We start from the raw sequence: 24,282 nt of genomic DNA, 5'->3' as shown, positions 1-24,282 counted from the left end.
TACAAAGTAACTCATTGTAAAAATGTTTGTCAATTTCTCACTTTCTGTACTGTCATCATCATCGTCATCATCATCTGTGTAAAGGATAGGTCCATCTGAGTCAGAGTCACTAGTCTGGCTTCCTTTTCCTTCACTTTCTCCATCAGGATTGACTGAAATATCAGAAGGTTCATCTGTCACTTCATGACTTCTCAGACTTGAGTTGTCTTCTTGGCTTTCCATGGTCATTTCACTAATAAAAAAAAAAAAAAAAAAAAAAATCATGAAGAGTTCTATTAACATTCCTGAACGGCACATTTACCTGTTTCCATAGCAGTATTTACTTAGTATCAGTAATATGTAATATTAGTCTCAGGCATTTCATTAACTCTTCCTAGGCAAAACCATAAGGGTGGCGACACACAATGTACTGAACACAATTATATCTGTAGTCAGGTCTGGGGTCAGAGTTGCCATCCCTTAGTAACACACTGATTCCTCGCCATTTCAGATTAGGCTAGGTTTACATTGCACACTTTTACTTAAAGGGATCCTAAAAGCCAGACACAATTTTTTCTAGGTACCACGTCGGAATAGCCTTAAGAAAGGCTATTCTTCTCCTACCTTTCAAATTAGCTCTCTTGCAGTACTGGGGGTGGGCCCCAGCGCTCAAACAGCACTGGGAGTGTCCCCAATGCTGCAAGAGAGCTCTCTCCAGCGCCGCCTCCATCTTCGTCAGCAGCGTCCTCTTCAGCCTCTTCTTCTGGTGGTGGCTTGTAACTTCTAGGTCTTGGGCATAGCAGACTGCGCATGCCCACAGGCCACGAGAAAAATGGCCACTTGCACAGTATTGTAGGCGGTCATTTTCTCGTAGCCTGTGGGCATGCGCAGTCTGCTCTGCCCAAGGCCCGAGGCCTAGAAGTTACAAGCCACCGCCAGAAGAAGAGGCTGAAGAGGATGCTGCTGACGAAGATTGAGGCGACGCTGGAGAGAGCTCTCTTGCAGCATTGGGGACGCCCCCAGTGCTGTTTGAGTGCTGGGGCCCGCCCCCAGTACTGTGAGAGAGCAAATTTGCATACCGACAAGAACCGGGATTGTAGGCAAATGGCGGCCTGGAGAAGATGACGAAAGGTAGGAGAAGAATAGCCTTTCTTAAGGCTATTCTGACGTGGTACCTAGAAAAATTGTGTCTGACTGCTAGGATCCCTTTAAGAACTGCAGTAATGAACAGCACCTGTTACTCTGCATCTTACCTATAGGTTAGCAATCAGAGGTTTTCAGTGTAGTGGATGTTATTACACAGGTGAAATGCACATTAACACCACACTCACTACTGCAATTTAAAAATGCACACAGTCCTTCAGCAAAAAAAGCGCTGTGTAAACGCAGCCTGTCTGTGAAATTTTGCTGTTAACAAGGCCAATAATCAGGGCTGTCGGGTTAAAGTAAGAATCTATTTTGGCTGGAGTCAGAGATAACTCCAGCTTCAAAATAAAATTAATATTTTTAATTATTTTATACAATTATTGGTATAGTATAATTAATTAGAGGCATGATTTGTTTAAATTTACTTTCATAGTAATTCATAGAGCTTTACTGCTTCTTGGGTGACCATGACTGTCAGACATTTGAGTCAAAGTTGGTTGGTGAAAAAATAATTGATGTTTGGCCTACTAACTCCATAGATCTGACAATGATGAGAAATAGCCTGGAATTAATCAGTGTGTCACTAACTTATGAGTGATAGTACCAGTAACCCCAGAACTGACTGCAGGTATAACTACATCCAGGTACATAGTGTGTCATCCCCTCAGTAATGAGTAATAGCCTGTAATTAATCAGTGTGTCACTTACTTATTAGTGATAGTACCTGTGACCCCAGAACTGACTGCAGGTATAACTTCATCCAGGTACATAGTGTGTCACCCCCCCAGTAATGAGTAATAGCCTGGAATTACTCAGTGTGTCACTTACTTATTAGTGACCCCTCCTGTGACTCCAGAACTGACTGCAGGTATAACTACATCCAGGTACGTAGTGCGTCACCTCCTCAGTAATGAGAAATATCCTGGAATTACTCAGTGTGTCACTTACTTATTAGTGACAGTATCTGTGACCTCAGAACTGACTGCAGGTATAACTACATCCAGGTACATAGTGTGTCATCCCCTCTGTAATGAGAAATATCCTGGAATTAATCAGTGTGTTACTTACTTATTAGTGACAGTACCTGTGACCCCAGAACTGACTACAGGTATAACTACATCCAGGTACGTAGTGCGTCACCTCCTCAGTAATCCTACTAATATTATAAGTGTGAAAGTTTGTGTGTTTGGATGTTTGTTCCTCAATCACGCTAAAACGCCTGGACGGATTTGCGTGCAATTTTCCACAAACATAGTTTACCCTTAGGATTGAGTCACAGGCTACTTTTGGTGCCACTAAACAACATGGCTTCCTAGCAGGAGACTCACAAAAGCAGGACTCCTAGCCCCAGCTATAGACTCACACACACTGCCTGGCATTTCCTGCCTCAACCTGCCTGCACACTCCTTACTGTCACCTCAGGAGTAGCCCTCACTCTACTCACTCACATAACACATCACATTGTCTGTATCACTACATACACAACACATCACATTGTCTGTATCACTACATACACACTCACACACACTGCCTGGCATTTCCTGCCTCAACCTGCCTGCACACTCCTTACTGTCACCTCAGGAGTAGCCCTCACTCTACTCACTCACATTTACATATAGCTTTCCACTATATAAACACATCACATTGTCTGTATCACGACATACACAATACAACACATCACATTGACTGACACAATACAACACATCACATTGTCTGTATCACGACATACACAATACAACACATCACATTGTCTGACACAATACAACACATCACATTGTCTGTATCACGACATACACAATACAACACATCACATTGTCTGACACAATACAACACATCACATTGACTGACACAATACAACACATCACATTGTCTGTATCACGACATACACAATACAACACATCACATTGTGACACAATACAACACATCACATTGTCTGACACAATACAACACATCACATTGTCTGTATCACGACATACACAATACAACACATCACAATGTCTGTATCACGACATACACAATACAACACATCACATTGTCTGTATCACGACATACACAATACAACACATCACATTGTCTGTATCACGCCATACACAATACAACACATCACATTGTCTGTATCACGACATACACAATACAACACATCACATTGTCTGTATCACGACATACACAATACAACACATCACATTGTCTGTATCACGATATACACAATACAACACATCACATTGTCTGTATCACGACATACACAATACAACACATCACATTGTCTGTATCACGACATACACAATACAACACATCACATTGTCTGTATCACGATATACACAATACAACACATCACATTGTCTGTATCACTACATACACAATATAACACATCACATCTGCTAGCCCACCAAACTTTTTAAAGCACTTTTACAGTTTCACACGTCTGTGTCCGCCCAATTCTCAAATCACCGCAGACAAAGTCGCGAGTAAAAGCTAGTGAGTAATAGCCTGGAATTACTCAGTGTGTCACTTACTTATTAGTGACCCCTCCTGTGACCCCAGAACTGACTGCAGGTATAACTACATCCAGATACATAGTGTGTCACCTCCTCAGTAATGAGTAATAGCCTGGAATTACTCAGTGTGTCACACAGATTTACTATAACTAACATCAGAAAACTGGAATGACTTATACCACAAATCTATGCCAGTCCCCTATGTGTCAACCCCCTTACATGTGACCTATTTGTCATCGATAGCCCTGTAACTATCCATGGAATTGCAAATTTTCATGTGCATACTTAAGGAACCCCATTGTAATGTTGTATAGAACAGACTTTTAATCTATTATGTTGGAATGTACTTACTGAAACAAAATAAGCCACACTCCTACCGTATCTAAGTAAGGTGCCTGGGATTTATAAGCATTCTTGTGTTTTTGACTGCAGATAGAAAATACTTGTTACATCTGCACAGCCATGTAACACACATAAAATTAGTTTTGAACGTTTTACCTTGGTGGATTATCTTCATCAACACATGCTGCCCTTGCATCTTCTGAGATTGTTGCAGTGTGGTCATCTTCTTGGGTTTGTGTATCCTCACATTCGCCAGTAATGTGATCAAACTGATTCACCTCCTGGGTTGACACTGTTGTGTTACATGCTGGTTTCAATTGATGTTTTAAAGCAGGCGAGGTGGATTGTGGGCCGGGCTTCAATTCAGCAAAAGAATGATCTTGGCTCATCTTTGAATTCTCAGAGTCCATATGGGGTTTTGCGTGTTCTGTCCTATCCACTTTCTTTTGGCCTGAATAACTTGTCGAATGCAATAACACTGGCTGATGTGTGGAATCCACAGATCCAGACTTGCTGGGAAATTTTTTGGCACGTGGAGTGCTGGACGTGCCCGTTTTACTAGGTATGGGTTCCTTTGAAGTTTTAGACCGAGATGAAGATGTTAGCGTGGAAGAAGTTGTTTTAGATACAACAGGTTTCTTGTTGGAAGAAGCAGCTGAAAATAAGAGAATTTAATAAATACCTGTTCACAAATATTTTATAAAAACTGATAAAACTAAATGCAATATGCCCATCAAGAACATCATCACCATGTTACCTGCCTAGTGAGAGAACCATACTAGTTACTGAGAAGTTCCTCATGGCAACCAGAGACCTTTCTACTTTCACTTTCATAAGGGCCTCAAGTAGACATTCCTAGCCAGGATACTATGGAAACCTGCCATGGAGGCCCAGACACACCACTGAGAAGCAAACTGCATGTCAATATTCAACTAGGTCAGTGTCCTTAGGACATCAATATAGGTAAACATAATGCTGAGCAGAAAGCCTTCAGCTTCCTGCTCCACCATTTAGGTATTTGCTATTGATGTGTGCGGCTCAGTGCAGACCTGCTGCATCCAGCTCCAGACAGAGGGAACAGAGTAGGAGAGAGATGCAGAGAAGCACAGATGGGCAAGTTGCACTGGGGACCATGACTTCTTACCTGGGGGCCACTAGGGAGCATTATTATGTGCCTGGAGGCCACAAAACATCTGCCCAAAAATATTGCAGCTGAACTTGTAGATCCTACACACTTGCATTTAGAAACCTGAACATGCAAAACACAACTTAAAGACAGGGTGAATCCAGACAGTAAGGTTAAAAGTCACATAAAAAATAAAAAACATTTTTATGCAATTGTGGTTTTTTTTAAAAAAAAAATTCAATGCAGATTTTGATGTGGTTTTAACTGGATCATCTGAATGCACTCCATAATTTGAATTAGCAAACTATCATGTTGTCCTAAAATGCTCAAATGCAATGCAGCCTAGTCACATACAGTACCCACTAGTTACCAGACATGCACCACACTCATGGGGAATTCACACGCAGGAAGTTGGCGCCGATTCTGGAACGATAACTCGCAGCAGAAGCAGCGCTGTAAAAAAAAAAAAAGACTCCCATTGACTTCAATGGGTCCCGTTTTCCGCGCGGTAAACAGAACCCATTGAAGTGAATGGGAGTCTTTTTTTCAGCGCTGATTCTTCCGCGACTTATTGTGCCAGAATCAGCACCAACTTCCTCTGTATGAATGCCCCCTTACTATGAAAAACAGTAGCACAACCAGATGCAGCATATCAAGCAAACACATGCAATTACCACAGCTGGTTTGCACCATGTATGAGGAACTAAAGATGCTAATTTGGAGATAGAGGTAAGGGCGTGTTTCCGCATTCAGGTTTTTCAAGTGCTTTTTGAAACCAAAAACAGAAGTCAAAGACAACATCTAAATGACAGACGGTATTTTGCTTTTTTACAATACACTCTTGATTTTTGCATTAGAAACAAATAAAAACAATGGAGAAGTACTTTCATTTATTCATGTTATCACCCTATATGATTCAAACTTGGATTTGGCTCCAAAAATAGCACCAAGAAAACCCGAACACGTCCTTACCCTAATGCTGTGAACAAATGCTCCACCTGTAATGGCCAATGGCAGTAAATTTGCTATGGTAACCAAACCATTTATGCATAGTCAAATGGTATCCACTTAAGAGGGATTTTTTTCATATGCACCCACCTGTAGACACATTCAAGACAAATGTTTTGGTTTGTACAATAAAAAGATATACAATTTTCAAATATACTTTCTGTATCAATTTCTCAGTTTTCTAGATCTCTGCTTGCTGTCATTCATTCTGTTACTTCTAATGCACAGAAGTCTGACCATGGTCATGTGATATACAGTCTATGGTCATGTGATGTACACACAGGTGAACAGATGATTATCAGGTAGCTGTCTGATTACTGTGCTGTGACTAACGAGCTGTTCACCTGTGTACTCATCACATGACCATGGACTGTAAATCACATGACCATGGTCAGAGTTTTAGCCACTAGAAGTAACAGAATGAATGACAGCAAGCCGAAATCTAGAAAACTGTGAGGAATTGATACAGAAATTGTATAACTTTTTATTATACAAAAAACTTTTTATTTGTCTCTCAATATTGTCTGAAAGGGCTAGTTCACAGGGGGCTAGTGACCATGTATTTTGATCTGGATTTTGGGCGTGAATGGGCCTAGTCCGGAGGGTGTTGTCACGAGGCGGACGCTGTGCCTGAAGAAAGGGCAGCTCGCTTCTTTTTTGCGCGAGCGGGAACACATCGCTAGCGCAAAAAAAGAACGCTTTCAGTCTACATAGACCTCAATTGTGAGGGAGCGGATTTTAAGGTGGATTCGGCCCCCTGTGAACGAGCCCAAAGTGGCCAACCCCTTTAACACCTTCAGTAGTCAATATCAAGGTCTTATAACTCACCACTCTCCTGTGTCGCAACTCTACTTGTAATTTTAAGTGTAGGAGCAGACAGCTGTTTAGAAATACTTTTGGCTGTTTTCTTGTTGGTAGCCTCATCTTTCTTATGGCTTGCCGAAGCAGCAGAACTTTTTGAAGGTGGGGCTGTTCTTTTTGGTTTGGTCTCAGGTGGTCCCGTTGTCTTCTCTAGAAGAGTAGAAATTGTTCAGTGAAAGAAACATCTTAAAAACCAAAGCAGTTACACATAACATTACAAGATGGAAAAAAGGTAATAAGGATTGTGGGAACTCATGCCTAGGGATCCAGGAATGCACAGCACGGTCATGCAAGGTGTCCAGCACCCCTACTCACACTTACCAGTGCTGCGGGAGGCTGCTCGGTTTGTCAGCTTTGGAAGGGTGGCAGGTGGCTGCTTACTAGTACCACCTGCAGTCTGTTTTGTAGTTGCCTCACCTTTCTTATGGTTGCCAGCAGGGCCTACATTTTTGTGAGGGACATTATTTTTTTTTGGTTTGGGAGGAGGTGGAGCAGGAGGTGGTGGCAACTCTGGACACATACGACCCCTTTCTACAAAGAAGAAAAGTTGACAAAGTCCTTCTATGAAGAATTTCAGACATTAAATAGGTGTACAAGTGATCAGAGGGAGCCATTAAATATACAGAGTTTATAATTTACCATCTACATATGAATCAAATCTCCTTTTATTTTTTTCATTGAAAGGGTAAAGGCACGTGCTCCAACAACCACATGCAGAGAAATCCCAGATCACCTGTAGTGACCAATGACTGCACAAGTTTGCGGTAATGCCTCAAGTGTTGTCACTATGGTTGGGAATTTTGTTGCACACATTTGTGGAGCATGTGGACATGCCCAAAGCAAAGGGTCATACAAAAGACATTACTTTTAGCTATATAGTTAAGAGAGGATGTATTCAGGCCAAATAAAATAATTCAATTATTACCGTGGCATTTATTTTCTAGAGCTTCTATCAACATCAAAAGTTCTCGTCATATAGAGGTGGAGTGTGAAATCAGAACACACTTCCTTCCAAAGTGCAACAGTTGCTAAAGAAGAGGAAACAGGTCCTCATATGTCCGCTGCACTTGCAATAATGGAAACCCATGAAGCTCATTAATGTAGATAAAAGGTCTTTATTAGGTGGTTAGCACACCAGATTTCCATGTTCAGTGAAAGCATGCTTCTAATTTAAGAGCAGATTGGATCAGACACTAGTTAAAGGATATTTATTTGTTATAATACAGCATCTCTATGTATTCTATCCTGAATAAAGAGTACTTATTTATGGTCAGGCACTTCTGCAGAAATAGACTCTTTGCTTCAATAGTTGCCCATAGGCTATAAAGACTAAAAAACAAACACCTCATTCCTATTCTGCCTCTCCTCAGCAACGGCTAAGCTTATTGGAGGAAGAACAGAGGAGCCTGTCTTTTTCGGCTGCGGCCACACAATGCACCAGATTTGCTATAGCTTCATTCAGTCCCTGGTCTGCCGGCACCTCTCACTCAGCTGTATTTACTGTTTGCACAGTAACAGCAAAACCATTCATTACAAAGAACTAAAACTATAGGGTATTTCACTTACCGAAAACATATAGCACTAGCAGACCGAGGACTGGATGTGGCTATAACCACATCGTATACCTTGTGTGCCAACCGCCAAATGTGCAGAAGTGAACATGGTCTTATACAGCTTCACATTTTTTAAAGTGGTTTTACAGCATTTATGGCATATCAATTTTACATGTTATGAATGACTTATTGGTGAGGCTGCAAACACTAATCCAAAAGAAAAGGGAGGTCTGCTCCTTCATTTTTTGTTGTAGAGATGGAAATTTATGAGAGATACAGAAATGGCCATAGGACCAGGACGGGGATCTAACAGCCCCATTCTATGGATCAATGTCTAGTGAATGCTAACTGTGAGACAACTCTTACAGCAGCAATATTTTGTTGAAGCCTGACATTCAGCAGGTATTATTGGCCACCTCTTTACCAGCTGTCTGACTTTTATCTGCCAATGTCCATACATTATAAAATTACTGTCAACACCAGCATTTATTCACACAGCATACTAGATCTAAGCAACAAACTGTGGCCTTTTACTCAAGCTGGGAGGACAGGTGCTGAAGATAGGAAGGGTTAGATGACAAAATAATGCTGGGATGTGGCATAGGGTCTGAATGGTTCCGGGCCACCCACAGTGTTTAGTTCTCATTGTGGAAAGTGGTGGGGTTTCCAACTAGCTCTTCTCCATTGCCAATGTTAGAACTCGGTCTATTCAGCTAGGTACCTGCTTCTCAGGTATATCACAGCAACAATGGCATTTCTGCAGTGACTACTTATCCTAACCATTACATACATTCATTGATTTACCTTTCTTATCGTCTTTCTGCTCCTCTGTCACAGGCGCTTTTGATGCTATAGCTCCATTTCCAGTTGTGGGTTTCTGCCCATTTGGGGTGTCCTCACTGATTGGCACGGTATGACCATTTGAAGTGCCCATATTTAATGGAGCATCACAGTCTATAAACACCAAAACATATGGAGGAGTTAAACAAGACCTGCTATACTTTAATATACAGGTTAATATAGGGCTGGCGATTAATTGAACATTTTACCTCGATTATGAATAATCTATGATTTTAGAACACTCTCCTTTTTACATGCCCTGCCCCTGGTTACGCCTTGCTGCTGAATTTAGTTTTTTCAGATATCAGCAATCCTGATTGGATAGCGCACAGTTAGCATCTTGTGAGACAGGATGGCATGGATGTAAAATAATTTTAAAAAAAAAATCAATGTCACGTCTATTAACTGAACTGATTTACGGTTTGTTATTTTGCGATTAATTTCCAAGCCATGGGTTAACATTGTTTTCAAGGCATGAAAGCAAGTAGGTTTCTGTTAGACTTTTGGAGATAGGGCTACATTGGGTAAACTAGATTACAATATACCATTTCCAATGTATTTCCTACTGCAGACTAAATTTCTTGTAAGAGTACTCTGTGACTCCCGGATTCATCAAATAATGCAATTTATAGGGGAAATAGAACTACAGAGGGTGAAGAATTTTAGCTCCTTTACCTTAAAGGAATGACCTGAGTAACCAAACAGCAGCAGGGGACTGAATAGCAGTGGCTTCTCTCCAGAAGCATACACACACCACTTGCAATGGCCCGGGACTGAAGAAGGGCTGTTACATAGTGCTGATAGGCATTGGTATAAGCCCTCAGCTCTGCACTCATAGGATACAAGCACCATAGATGATGCCTATGCTCTGCCAAAGGCAACAGGAAGCTGAATTTCCTGACACTGTTGCATGCACCCAGTTCCTTCTATTTTGTAAAGAAAGCAATGCAGCTAAAGGGTATACTGATTTTGATAAGAATAGTATCCCTTTATATGTTAGTAATATTACAACACCATACAAAGACATAAAAGGAGATTCAGAAAAACGTGAGAACTGCTTCTACACATACATGATCCGGAGATATTGCTAATCCTTAATAAACTACCATTTACCTGTTAGATGCAATGATAGTGGTTAAAATGACACAATGAGTGACACCATGTTTAGTCCTATTTAGTTATCCTATGGATGTATTACACAGGAATAAAACTGATAGCGATACCACTTTGCTTATTTTAGACAGAGGCTACTGCACTATTGAGCGACTGCTCACATACCTGTCTAACATGTAGAAAAGAAAACTGAAGTGGAGGTTCACAAATTCTGTATGTATCATATGGTAAGTGTCAGATAAAATAGTCACAAATCTCACCATTCTCTGGTATTTCTTTGAGAACTCCTCTTCTTATAAGTTCTTCTCGGCTCTGTCTCATAGATATCTTGCGTTCTAATACTGTGAAAGAAAGTCAAAGTTATGGAAGGTGTATGGAAAAAAGGAATCCAAAGTGTCAGTTCCTGTTAGGGCAGGTTCACACTTGCGCCCAATCTCATGGGCGGACACTGAATGCCGGGTTTCCGTCTCCTGTCCGGTTTCTTGAGCAGAAGATGGAAACCCACAAAGCGGAGACCGGGCGCAGGTGTGAACCCGCCCTTAATGATTTCAAAGTAGTTAAAAGGACCTGGCTGGTTCAGATGACCCCTTGTAAAATGCCCAACTCAGGTAATGGAGGGGTCTACCAATCAAGATACCCTGTACTGTCTGGACCACAAAGGTCTTCAAAGCATCTCTTATTGTGAAGGATGTGCTGCTGAGATCTAGCACAATAAATCTGGATTGTGTGAGTCACAGAAGTGGTACTTGTCCTAGGAATTGAGTCTCTTCCTCTGATAAACCTAGACATTAATAATCTGCACCAGGTGAAGCTAATGTAGTATAATTCATCCCTTTTGACACACTAAAGAGATACTGCCCTTTTTTTCACCATAAGGCTGCATTCACACAGAGTAACGCCACGCGTCATTTGTGTGTAATTTGTGTGTCTTTTACGGCCGTCATAAAACGTTTACATAGAGTTCTATAGGAAAAGACGGCCGTCATTTACGGCCGTCATTGTAATGACTGCCGTAAATGACGGCAGTTAATTACGGCCGTCTTTTCCTATAGAACTCTATGTAAACATTTTATGACGGCCGTAAAAGACACACAAATTACACACAAATGACACCTGGCGTTACTCTGTGTGAATGCAGCCTTAGGGTGGTGTATCATATTTTAGCTAACCAACTCTGATTACTAAAGTGGTTTTCCCATCTTCTTGTTTCAGCAGCTTTACCTGCTGTCTCTTCTTCTCACTTCTTGTATTTTTCACTCCCCCCACCCCACACCCAGCTTGCTGAATGCAGCTTGCTGAACAGGACACTATGGAGTATCACAATACTTATGATTACTAGAAATCTAATATAAATGCAGTTAAAATAATATGTACATGCTTCTAGAGAGCGGGCTCAGTGTTATCTTTGTGTGTTTACATAGAGAGATAACAGACCGGGCTTTATCAGCAAACTGAACTGATTGTCCTGCTGGCAGAGCTGTATATAACAGTGAGAGCAGTGCGTGACATCACTTGTCCTATCACACAGGTCCAGTGTTATGCTAACGCTGTGTAAACAATGGGAGGAATAATTTCACATAGCAAGAAAACAAAGCAGCATTGCAAAAGCAATATATTTAGGAAATGTCTTCAATTTCTATAAGCTACTAGTATGGATAGCATCCTTGAGATGGGAATACCCCCTTAAATGCCATTTGGTGTGCGGTACATGAACTATACTGGAATCACTAAATGGTGTTGAAGAACGTGGCTCTTTTCCTTTTGTTATATCATTTACTCACCCTATGTAGACAAGGGGGCTGATGTCTGATGATTTTATTGTTGCTCATCTGCAGTTTTTATTGAACTGAGCTAAATATATCTCCCTTGTACATTGATCAATGCCTCCTCTCAGGGCATCATTATTCTTTACAAACTGGCTAGACGTGCCAATTTATTTATAATGGATAAAGTAGAAATTCACAGTTTGCTTGTCAGATTTGGCCGATATACCATTATCTTATTAGATAATTAATTTCTGATGTCTATTCTATATGCACAACCAAATGAATTGGATGAATCTGTGACAAATTTGGTACTTCCAAAGACCTTTCAGCTCATTAGGACCTATTGTTGTTGACATTTAGAAAAGCAAAAATAACAGCAATGGCTTCCAAAACATCAGATGACCCGTATGAGCCAATAGAAGCTTGTAGATCCTCATTCTTAGTCTCAATGACATGCACCAGTTTTAGCCCAGGTATCTATAAGAACCCAGCAATATTGATTTTATACCAGGACAATAAGAACTCTTTACGCGTCTTGAATGGACTGTACTTTTATTACATTTCAACATTCTCAGAAATTTAAAGCGTTTCATACTAGTCATGCCAACTTGGATGAAAGATTCCTGTGGCCAAGTACATGGCTGCTGCCTGAGCTACTTAAAGGGGTTTTCCAGGCAAAACATGTTTTTTAAAATGTATCTGTTAGTGCTACTAATGGGTTAATAAATGCACCCATATGCTTTTTAGCGTGATTTCTGGGTGTCTCTGGGGGATGCTGGTATCTCTGCTTTTGTTTACAAGCTCTGTTCTGCCTTCCTAGGCGAATTTGTTTATATTGTGAGGTAACAGCACCATCCACTGGCCATTTACTGTATCCTCTTTTCTAGCTCTATGTATTATGGGTAGTTCCTGGTATTTTCTACTTCCTTCCCGTTCAGTGGACCTATTACATGCTGTCTCAGTGTGAGGAGGTCACACGCTACGCAATTTGTACCTTGTGTTCACAAATATCCCTGGGGATATGGGTAACTACTAAATTTTGATAATTGAGGTTATCCAGTTATCCCGGGCAACCCCTTTAAATCTCGCAGCAGACCTAAGATGTGTCTCAGCCAACAATGTGTTGCGGAACCTTTCCAGCAGACTGAGGCACTACTGCAGTCCTAGTGAGGAAAACAGGCGGCATACAATCTTTTACAATATTTCTTTTTTCATTTTGTACTAAATATGTTGGCATAATATCAGTAGCACACAGCCTTTTTTTAACCACACACAAACAGGAAAAAATAGACCCAAAGTAAAGCCAGGTAATTCTACTTTTACCTTATAAAAATGGACTACCTGAGTAGTGAAGTGCAAAAATAGTTGACATTGTACATTACAAATCATGTGGTATGATTTGGGAAGCCTTTCTAAGGCCATGGTCACATCTGTATTGGGTGATCATTCAGGGATTCCATCCCCCATTGCTGCTTACCTCTATTGAGCAATGTACATGCCCTAAACTTCTCCCAAACTGTCAGTTCCTGAAGTTACAGGCCAAAAACTGTCTCTGTTGTAGTGATCCCATAACATTTCCTGTTATTGATGTATGGTGTGGGTCCAAATTAACAGAATGAAAATTTATATCTTATAAGTTCTATTAGGAAATGGAATATACACAAGCTTTACCCTTGACTAATATGCAACACATACTGAATTATGGTACTGTAATGTAGTTGTCTGGTGACAGTATACAAATGTAATTTATTTCATGTATCAATTACCTAAAGGTAATACAGAAGTAGAGCTATGTAGCCTTAGAAAATTGCTGCCATGTCTCCTGGGGGTTGTAGGTTTTAAACCAGATTTCACAGTGGATACCATATTGTTCATTAATTTTGGTTATTGAACAGTACTATAGACCCTAAAGAAGGATAGCAGACAGACAAACAACATCCATAATGCCTACCTGCTGAGGTCTCACGGAATTTTTCACTAGCCTTCTTCTTTCTCCATTTCCAAGGCTTAAAAATTTTGCCTATGGATGAAAGCCTTCCTTTCCTCTTCAGAGGAGGTGACTGGTTGCCTGTGTTTGGAGCATCACAGTTAGCAATGGAAGCTTTGTCCAATCCATCAACTGTAAAAAAAAAATAAAAAATAAAATTTGTAACGAATTTTATTCAGACAATATAACAATATATAAATATGGCTTTAGGAAGAAAGATATATATCAGTAGTAACATTCACCTGAAGGTCATTTGAAATGTACACTATAGTGCTTGGCTGTGACATTGTAAACATTGTAAACAGTCCTACTGCAACTTCTCTTTTATGCTAGGTTCACACTAGCGTTGGAGTTTCCGTTCAGTTTCAGTGAAGGGGATAATATTCTTTAGGGCCTGTAAATGGGGTATTATAATATGTATGGGCCAAATCAGAGGATTTTGTGATTTTTGACATGGGGTGTAGCCTACAATTTTAATTAGGGGGGGCTTTATCACAGAACAGACATTGTACAGGAGCAGAGAGAGGCTTGTTATTAACCTATCTTTTATATATACAGTACAGACCTAAAGTTTGGACACACCTTCTCATTCAAAGAGTTTTCTATATTTTCATGACTATGAAAATTGTAGATTCACACTGGAGGCATCAAAGCTATGAAGTAACATGTGGAATTATATAAAAGTGTGAAAAAACTGAAAATATGTCTTCTATTCTAGGTTCTTCAAAGTAGCCACCTTTTGCTTTGATTCCTGCTTTGCACACTCTTGGCATTTTGTTGATGAGCTTCAATAGGTAGTCACCGGAAATGGTCTTCTTACAGTCTTGAAGGAGTTCCCAGAGATGCTTAGCACTTATTGGCCCTTCACTCTGCGGTCCAGCTGACCCCAAACCATCTCGATTGGGTTCATGTCTGGTGACTGTGGAGGCCAGGTCATCTGGCGTATCACCCCATCACTCTCCTTCTTCGTCAAATAGCCCTTACACACCCTGGAGGTGTGCTTGGGGTCACTGTCCTGTTGAAAAATAAATGATGGTCCAACTAAATGCAAACCGGATGGAATAGCATGCCGCTGCAAGATGCTGTGGTTGCCATGCTGGGTCAGTATGCCTTCAATTTTGAATAAATCCCCAACAGTGTCACCAGCAAAGCACCATCACACCTCCTCCTCCACGGTGGGAACCAGGCATGTAGAGTCCATCCATTCACCTTTTCTGTGTCACACAAAGATACAGTGGTTGGAACCAAAGATCTCAAATTTGGACTCATCAGACCAAAGCACAGATTTCCACTGGTCTAATGTCCATTCCTTGTATTCTTTATCCCAAACAAGTCTCTTCTGCTTGTTGCCTGTCCTTAGCAGTGGTTTTCTAGCAGCTATTTTACCCTGAAGGCCTGCTGCACAAAGTCTCCGCTTAACAGTTGTTGTAGAGATGTGTCTGCTACTAGAACTCTGTGTGGCATTGACCTGGTCTCTAATCTGAGCTGCTGTTAACCTACGATTTCTGAGGCTGGTGACTCGGATGAACTTATCCTCCGCAGCAGAGGTGACTCTTGGTCTTCCTTTCCTGGGGCGGTCCTCATGTGAGCCAGTTTCTTGGTAGCGCTTGATGGTTTTTGCAACTGCACTTGGGGACACTTTCAAAGTTTTCCCAATTTTAGGACTGACTGAGCTTCATTTCTTAAAGTAATGATGGCCACTCGTTTTTCTTTACTTAGCTGTTTTTTTCTTGCCATAATACAAATTCTAACAGTCTATTCAGTAGGACTATCAGCTGTGTATCCACCTGACTTCTGCACAACACAACTGATGGTCCCAACCCCATTTATAAGGCAAGAAATCCCACTTATTAAACCTGACAGGGCACACCTGTGAAGTATAAACCATTTCAGGTGACTACCTCTTGAAGCTCATCAAGAGAATGCCAAGAGTGTGAAAGCAGGGATCAAAGCAAAAGGTGGCTACTTTGAAGAACCTAGAATATAAGACATATTTTCAGCTGTTTCACACTTATTTGTTAAGTATATTATTCCACATGTGTTAATTCATAGTTTTGATGCCTTCAGTGTGAATCTACAATTTTCATAGTCATGAAAATACAGAAAACTCTTTGAATGAGAAGGTGTGTCCAAACTTTAGGTCTGTACTGTATATATAAAACATAGGTTAATAACAAGCTGCTCTCCACTCCTGTACAACGTCTGTTCTGTGATAAAGCCCCCCTAATTAAAATTGTAGGCTACACCCCATGTCAAAAATCACAAAATCCTCTGATTTGGCCCATACAAACTTTTGGTCTGTACTGATATATATGTATGTATTGCAAGTACATAAAAGTGCTTCATATGTGACTATACTACACTTCAGTGCACTTTTCCATTTTTAACATTGTGAATTTATACCAAGCAATGAGATTTTTTGCTAAGCTATGTTCGTCATGACATTCCTTCCAATGAGGATCAGAACGCGGAATGAGAAGAAAGAGTATCTGCTGCAGACTAAGAAAGCAAGATAAAAATACAGCCACCTATAAACCATCTCTAGACTACAGAAAATACTAACATTCAATGATCTACAATGAAATTTTCAGGCAAACAGAATATACTGGTCTTCTATGTAAGGCATTCCTGAAATAGAGTAAAAATGTCTCTCTGGAAAAAATGAAAAAAGAAGAAAAAAGCTGAAATGAGCATGTGTTCATGTCAGTCACATGGGACAATATGCAGCTGCATAAACATTTCTCAAAAGCTCAAGACCATTTTCAGACCAAAACAGAAATCTAAATGAAAGGTTCCATGGTAACTATTCCCCCGGGGTTGGGGGGCAATAATGATAAAGACAAGCAATGAGTGAAAACAAAAGCAGAAGTGGTTACACAATACAAGAATACAGAAATACTTTATCAATAGTTTCACTTTGGAAGCATCCATTTTATCTCACCAAACATAACTGCATTTAAAACAAAAGAAAAACACTGGGAAAACAGCTGTATTAAAATAAATACCAATGTTTACTCTCTTGACCATTTGCTAAGGTGCATTATGATGTGGCTAGACGTCTTCTAAAGCAATTCTTTTTAAAATCCTGAGATTGTACAGTCTTTCATGCGCCAAAAAAGTAGGGAGATGCCACATAAAAATTTTTTTTTAAAAAAAAATGTACAGGAGTACAGTCCATCGCAAACCCTCTCTGAAAAGAGAAGGGCGCTCTGAACGTCTCCAACCAAGCCAAAAGGCTTTAGAAGTGTCAGAGACTATGGTTTCCCTACATCAGAGCAAGGGAGACCCAACTTGCTCCTGGCTTCCACATGGACTCCAGTGTACTGTCAGAAGCCTTCAACAAGGTGCATCCACCTCCACAAAATCAGAGAAGAACAGTGAAAACCACAAAATAAATAAGTGGGAGAGTGCCGTGTAATATGGCCCAGTCATCCCGCCAAATCTATAAATGTTACCCTTTGCAAGGCAGGATACCAAGCAAAAAGGGGCGAGTATTCAAAAACTGTGAAAGTAGAAGTGCCACGCTATGTGTTTCACACAGTGGGATCCCTGTGCCAGTAAGTTTCAAGCTCACAAAACAAATTGCGTAGATTGGTGGCCCCTCTCATACCACCATGTGGTTCTCTGCCTTTCATCACTGGCATTTTGTTACCTCCTTATAATGGGTCGCCACTCCTGGTGGAGGTAACTACTAACTAATGAGAAGAACAGATACTACACTGAGAAGTGATTTTCAACTTAGGAGTTATAGCCAAAGAACCACTCAGACCTCTTTGGCATAACACATGAAAGTCCAGTCATGCCTCGTAACAGAGTAAGGCTTAGACAATTGCCGCACCTGCACAGTAGAGGTGGACTGTCTGCTGCAGAGCACAGAGCAGTGCTGGGACAACAGCGCGTGCCGGTAGAATCAGAAAAGAAGGATGGGCCATCCCGCACGAGGAAGACTGGAAGGAAGAGAGGTAAGTATTTAATGGGGTCGGGGTTGGTTCGAGTAGGTAGGGAATGGCAACTAGTGGATGGGATAGCTAGAGAGACAGGAGGCAGAGTTAGGGAGGGAGGGAGAGAGGAAGCAGGGGAGTAAGATGAGGGGGAGCTGAACCAAGTAAACAAATGCAGAAAATACCAGGAGTTCCCAGAGACACCCAGAAATCACTCAAAACACTGCTACACCCTTTAATAGCACTAACAAACTTTTTTAAAAAACAAAAACAAAATATTTTTTGCCTGGAAAACCCCTTTAAGTTTGTAAGAATTCTGGAGCATCTTTTCTTAGAACTCTATGGGAAGCTTTTTCCTCAGTTATTCCTTGTGGAAATGCATGATTGAATTGGACCATACAGAACAGACTAGAGAATGTTTGGTAACACCCAGCTGTCTATGTATACATAAATGTTTAGGGGGAATAACAGAGGTACGTCACAAGGTAGAATACAGGAAGTGACAGATCCTCCGTAACCAATGTTAAAGGGGTATCCCCATATACACAATCAGATCTATATTTGTAGATAATTAAAAGTTAAACATTTTTGCAAATATAAGTAATTAAACATTCTGCAAAGTTTTAAAGATTTTCTCTAACTTTCTTAGTGGTGACATCTGTTATCTTGATTGGTTGCCAATGGATACGACCACCAATACAGAAACTTTCTATGGTCTGGGACTTGTCAGGAATCCAGCTATGACTTTCTTATTGTAGCCGGGTTATCAGGTGGGGATACTACATGAATGAGAAGATATCCCGGCCACAATAAGGAAATCATGGCTGATTTTCTGACCTTAGAAAGTTTCTGCATTAGTGGTCGTATCCATGGCAACCGATCAAGATAACAGACTGTCACCACTAAGAAAGTTAGAGAAAAACTTTAAAACTTTGCAGAATTTTGAATTACTTATTTTTTCAAAAATGTTTAACTTTTAATTATCTGCAAATTTAAAAATAATTATATAAATGGGAATACCCCTTTAAGGCTGCAAATACATACACATTATTCCTAGCAGGGACTCCCTCATCTCTGTGCAAGCGCTTTTCTACTAAATCATCAGAACTTCAATGCAATCGCATGTAAAATGTCTGTGTGGCTTCAGCATGAGTGCAATAGAAAACCAATATTTTCCATTGTGTCTGCCAATATGATTTCTGAACTGTGTAACGAATATCCTGTGCAGTATGTTACTTTTTTTCCATCAATGAGTTACTGTAAAGTGACGTAAATGTTTCTCTAACTGCAGCTGGCTTCCTGTGCTTTTTCTTTTTCACTGGACTGCTTCTGTTTATGCTGAAGTTCTGTGTACACATCAGGTGTAAGCAGAGAATCAGTGTGGATACTTACTAAGTTATTACACAGTTCACAGGTAGTTTAATACTTTCTTGTATACCATGAAATGTTCGCTATTTCTTTAAAGCAAAAATAAGAACAAGCGTTTACTTTATACATGTGAGCTGCGAATCACCAAGAATGTATTGGTGGGCATCATAAAATCCCCACCAGTACATACAGTAGATACCAACAAGCGGCTTTAAGGTATGTTCACATGGAGTTTTTTGCAGGTTGATATTGAGGCAGTATCCGCCTCAAAAACCGCCTCCCATTCATTTCAAAAGTAGTCAGTAGCAGTTTTTTTTCCTAATACCCCTCTGACAGTGCAGAGATATGGATAGTGATATCTTTGGCATCTGCACCTATACCTGCAAAACAAAACGTTAAATGGATTCTACCATTAAAGGGATTCTACCATTAAAACCTCTTTTTTTGTGGATAAGACGTCGGAATAGCCTTTAGAAAGTGAGACACTAGTAGAGCCGACTGCGCATGCTGGCCGGCGGCCATTTTTGGGAGGCCGCTCTTGCTCTTGTAGTTCAATGCAGGAGCAGCTTCCCAAAAATGGCCGCCAGCTGGCATTCGCACTCGACTCTGCTAGTGTCTCACTGGCAGAACCAACTGTGCAGGCGTCGGAGGTGACGCAGGAGGAAGACGACAGAGAAGGGGAGGATCCAGCCGAAGACAGAGGCATCGCAGGATCATGTTCTCGAGCAGCAGTGGGAACGCCCCCATCGCATTTTCCATGCTGGGGCCCACCACCATCGCTGTGAGAGAACTAATTTGCATACCGGTAAAAACCCGTATTTCTAAGGAACGGCGCGGCGGAGATCAAATCTAAAGGTAAGAGACGAATATCCTTTCTAAAGGCTATTCCAACATCTTATCCACAAAAAAGAGGTTTTAATGGTAGAATCCCTTTAAATTCAGCACACTGTCAGCTTTCGAGCAGTATATAATACAGCACACCTTATGGTAGGTTCACATCTGTATTGGAGTCTCCGTCACAGTGTGTGTAAAAAAAAAAGTACAATTTTTTCGTCCAGTGGTTTCTGTTTAAAAGGCCATCGGGTTTTGTATGTGAACACTGTTGTAGCAGTCAAATAAGTAAAGAAACAGGTACTTTTCTTAAACAAAGTAGATCTATTACAAAGTAATTTTCACCCGAGCTATAGATTTAAAGATGCTAGTAGTCTTTAGACTTCTTGGAAAGCTGACGGCCTTTCGTTACTTTATCCAGACAAGTTTTTTTTTTCTTTCTTGGAAAGTATGACAGCCATAAGCTTTACACCTGTTCCTAAATACTCTTGTTATCAATGCACTGAATGCCAGCTGTCCGCTTCCTGTACACACGCACATACACGCACACACACACATATGAAGATGTCACATAAATACTGTACTACTGAACCATTTTACATACGGGTAAGGTATTTGTTATTATGTAAATACTGACTGAGGCCGGGGCCCCACGGGCTGGAAACGCCACGGAGAAAATCGTAGCGTTTTACAGTACTTGCAAAGTGGATGTGATTGATACGAATCCCATGCCCACTTTACAGAAAAAAAAAATAAAAAAATCACAGAATAGACACGCTGCGATTTCCATAACCGTTGCGGCGGCTTTTCCCATAGATATAATTGTAACAGAAAGTCCGTGGAGGAAAACTCTGAACTTTCTGTTCAAAGCGTTGTGGGAAGAACCGCAATGCGTTCACGCTGTGATTGTTCCCGCAGCGCTTTAGTGCGGCGTTTCCGGCCCAGCAAAAAAGGGCTGCAGGAAAAATGCAGCGCTTTAGATAGAAAGTTCACAGACCTTTCCTTTGCAGAATTTCTGTTTCAATTAAACCTATGGGGAAACCACCGGCATTTCCATAGGTATAATTGACATGCTGCGATTTCCAAAGCCAAACTTTGGAAATCACAGCGTGTCGGTACCGTGTTTTTTTTTTACTGCCAAGTGGACATGGGATTCACTAGAATTGCATCCACTTTGCCCTGCCTGTAAAACACCAGGGTCAGGGGATAATCGTACATATCAGGGAGAGTGTGTGCCTACATAGACAGTACGGAGACTTACAAGATTCTGGGTAAAAAATATGCAAATCTATTCTCCAGGATGTAATTAGGAGAACAGTGCACTCTGTATGCCGCCCTCTAGAGGGCAGTATCCTTAACATCATGCAAAAAGTCTACTGTCATGATGCAGATTTAATTGCCAAATTTGTATTTCTATTCCAAAAGGAACAGATTCCCAGCTATGGACAGCACTGTTTCGGCCTATTGGGCCTCCTCAACATAGCGCAGGGATACTGATTTGGCAGAGTGAGAGACTATAGACCAGGGTCAGGGGATAATCGTACACATCAAGGAGAATGTGTGCCTACACAGGCAGTACAGAGACTTACAGTACGGAGACTATAGCCGATATGTAGAGGCAAAAAGGTTCCACATGATATGCCGTGGCACTTTTGCCCATAGATGTTGCAGTACCAAGCAGGCCAAGGAAGTTTTGCAATCTTGCAGAGACATTCCTGAGAAACCCTTATAGTGAATGGGTGAGCAGTATCTGCTGAAAAATGCCAATTGAAAGTCCTACCATGAAAAGTAACACGTGACCACAGGATGTCCTGCGCATATCACTGACTGTTAATGTCTCTTTTTATCACTAATAGAGGTGACTTATGCAATGGCTCCCCAGATCGTCACAGCAGATGTTGGGTTTAGGAAATTGTGGGAGCTTTTCATACTTGTCGGCAGATCAAACAATCGTCTTTACTGCTGGTCTGTCTCTGCCATCTGGAGCCTTTTCACACTGTATGCACTCTCTCACATAATCACTGCTCCCAACACCTGGAGTCCTAGGTTCAAATCCAGCTAAGGATAACATTTGCATGGAGTTTTTATGTTCTACCCAAGTTTTCGTGGGTTTTCTCCTCCTGCACTCCTGTTTCCTCCCACACTCCAGAGACATACATATAGGGAATTTAGACTGTGCGCCCTACTTGGATAGAGTTTACAAAATCATTATAAAATGCTGCAGAATCTAATGACACTATATAACAAAGGTAAAGAAACCAAAGAGCTTTCCCAGCACACGTTATAAGAAGCAGAAGATTGAACATGGTTCACAGTATTCTCTGTCAGAACATTCCTATGTATTTATTTTACAATGTCATAAACTGAACTACTTTAGCAGGTACAGCTTGAACTGAAATTTCAGGTTTTCTGATCTGGTTAGATATGTACATGATGTCTATATGCTGGGCTGTCTAGAATTCCACAGTGCAAATGTTAAAGTGCACATCTCTGACCATATCAAATCCCCTGAGCCAGCTCCAAGAATGCTGGAATGTCTAAGCAAATACCTTCAACAGGTTGGTTTGCTGCTGAATAGCGGCTCCTAAAGTTCTATCCATCACGGGAAAATGTATAGCTGCATTCCACAAATTCTTAAGTGCACAGGCTAGGATGAAGACTGTTTATTTATTTTTTTTATATTACGAACCACACAACTCATTGTTTTTATTTTGGTGTAAATGTCACATATTGTACAGCGTAACACTATGTAAAGAAAAATATCTACCATTAAAGAAGACCTTTCACCCCCTCCAACAAGCACTATATATCAGTTAATATCTGTTGCTCCAATGATCCCAGCAAGGTTGGGAATTTTCTCTCTAGTTGTGAAGCAGTCAATGCTGTTAGTTTTGGTGCCTGATATAATTTAGCTCAAAGAAAACAAACAACAATGCCGAGTGGCCAACAGTGTAAATAATGGAGGTAAATAATGTGCGCAAAAGGAGAGGTTCGCACCTTGTCAGGTCATGGACACGCCATAACCTCGTAAAGAGCAGCAGGGCCAATTTGTCAGAGGGCTCCTCTGGGGTCCGTGTGCATGCCGCGAGATCTCCACGCGAGTCATGCGGAGAGGAAAGTAGATTGTGAAGTCCTTTCCTCTCCGCATGTTCCCTGCGGAGATCTCGCGGCATGCACGCAGACCCCATTATAGTCTTTAGGGATCCATGTGCTTTCACTGCACACCACTTGCAAATGCGTTTGGTATTCCGTTTGGGGGGATCCGCATGCGGACACCCCCCGATCGGAATACCAAACGTAGATGTGAACGAGGGGTGAGAAGCACTGATTGACTACAACTCTCTGAATACAATCCTCTAACTTTCAATCCAATTACAACCGCATACAACCTTGGAGGTCCTTCTCTTCAGCTTGGTAGAAATCTCAATTTATTTATTTTTGGTACAATTTTTATTACACATAAGATTTTGACTCAAAAAGCAACTTGAAGCATCACACATCATACAATATAACAATTCCATTGTAGAAGAGTAGTATACGTCAGAGACACACAATGCAATAGGAAGGAAAAGTATACAATATTGTAGACACATGAAGACTGGTCACAAGGTAGGGTAGATATCCAACCAGCACAATGCTATTAAAAGGGGTTGTCTGGGACTTTTAAACTGGGTCAAACGCCAAGTACACTGTGAATCAGTTGGTTGAAGTGGCAGTAGTGGTCCATGTGTGCTGCTTCTGCTTTATAGGCCATGCAACATCACGTTAATCGATCATATGGCCCGATCACACCTCAGTCCCATTCAAGTGAATGGGTTGAGCCATGGGTGATACCAAGCACAGCCACTGAACAAATGTACAGCATGGTGCTCAGTAAGTACTGGATAGGTTGCAAAGTTACATAGGAGATTGCAGACTCTTCAAAC

General features: G+C 41.0%; 1 protein-coding gene across 4 annotated transcripts in view; it reads right to left on the bottom strand.

Annotated features, from left to right (window-relative positions):
- PHACTR2 (phosphatase and actin regulator 2) overlaps nt 1–24,282 on the bottom strand; it is a 69,499-nt gene that overhangs the window by 24,007 nt on the left and 21,210 nt on the right. Inside the window, exons 2-8 of one of the 4 annotated variants that reach the window (XM_075267873.1) lie at nt 14,181–14,348; nt 10,724–10,804; nt 9,315–9,464; nt 7,279–7,488; nt 6,925–7,107; nt 4,119–4,617; nt 42–232 (exon numbers count right to left, since the gene is read on the bottom strand). In XM_075267873.1, the coding sequence (XP_075123974.1) occupies nt 42–232; nt 4,119–4,617; nt 6,925–7,107; nt 7,279–7,488; nt 9,315–9,464; nt 10,724–10,804; nt 14,181–14,348 (1,482 nt within the window). Of the gene's footprint in view, nt 1–41; nt 233–4,118; nt 4,618–6,924; nt 7,108–7,278; nt 7,489–9,300; nt 9,465–10,723; nt 10,805–14,180; nt 14,349–24,282 lie in introns of all 4 variants that reach the window. The other 3 variants (XM_075267875.1, XM_075267876.1, XM_075267877.1) reach the window with 3 other exon arrangements.

Source organism: Leptodactylus fuscus, chromosome 3, assembly GCF_031893055.1.
Source record: "Leptodactylus fuscus isolate aLepFus1 chromosome 3, aLepFus1.hap2, whole genome shotgun sequence".
Lineage (NCBI taxonomy): Eukaryota > Metazoa > Chordata > Amphibia > Anura > Leptodactylidae > Leptodactylus > Leptodactylus fuscus.
The sequence above is the reverse complement of the archived record's forward strand: the minus strand, read 5'-3'. Positions and strand labels throughout refer to the sequence as shown.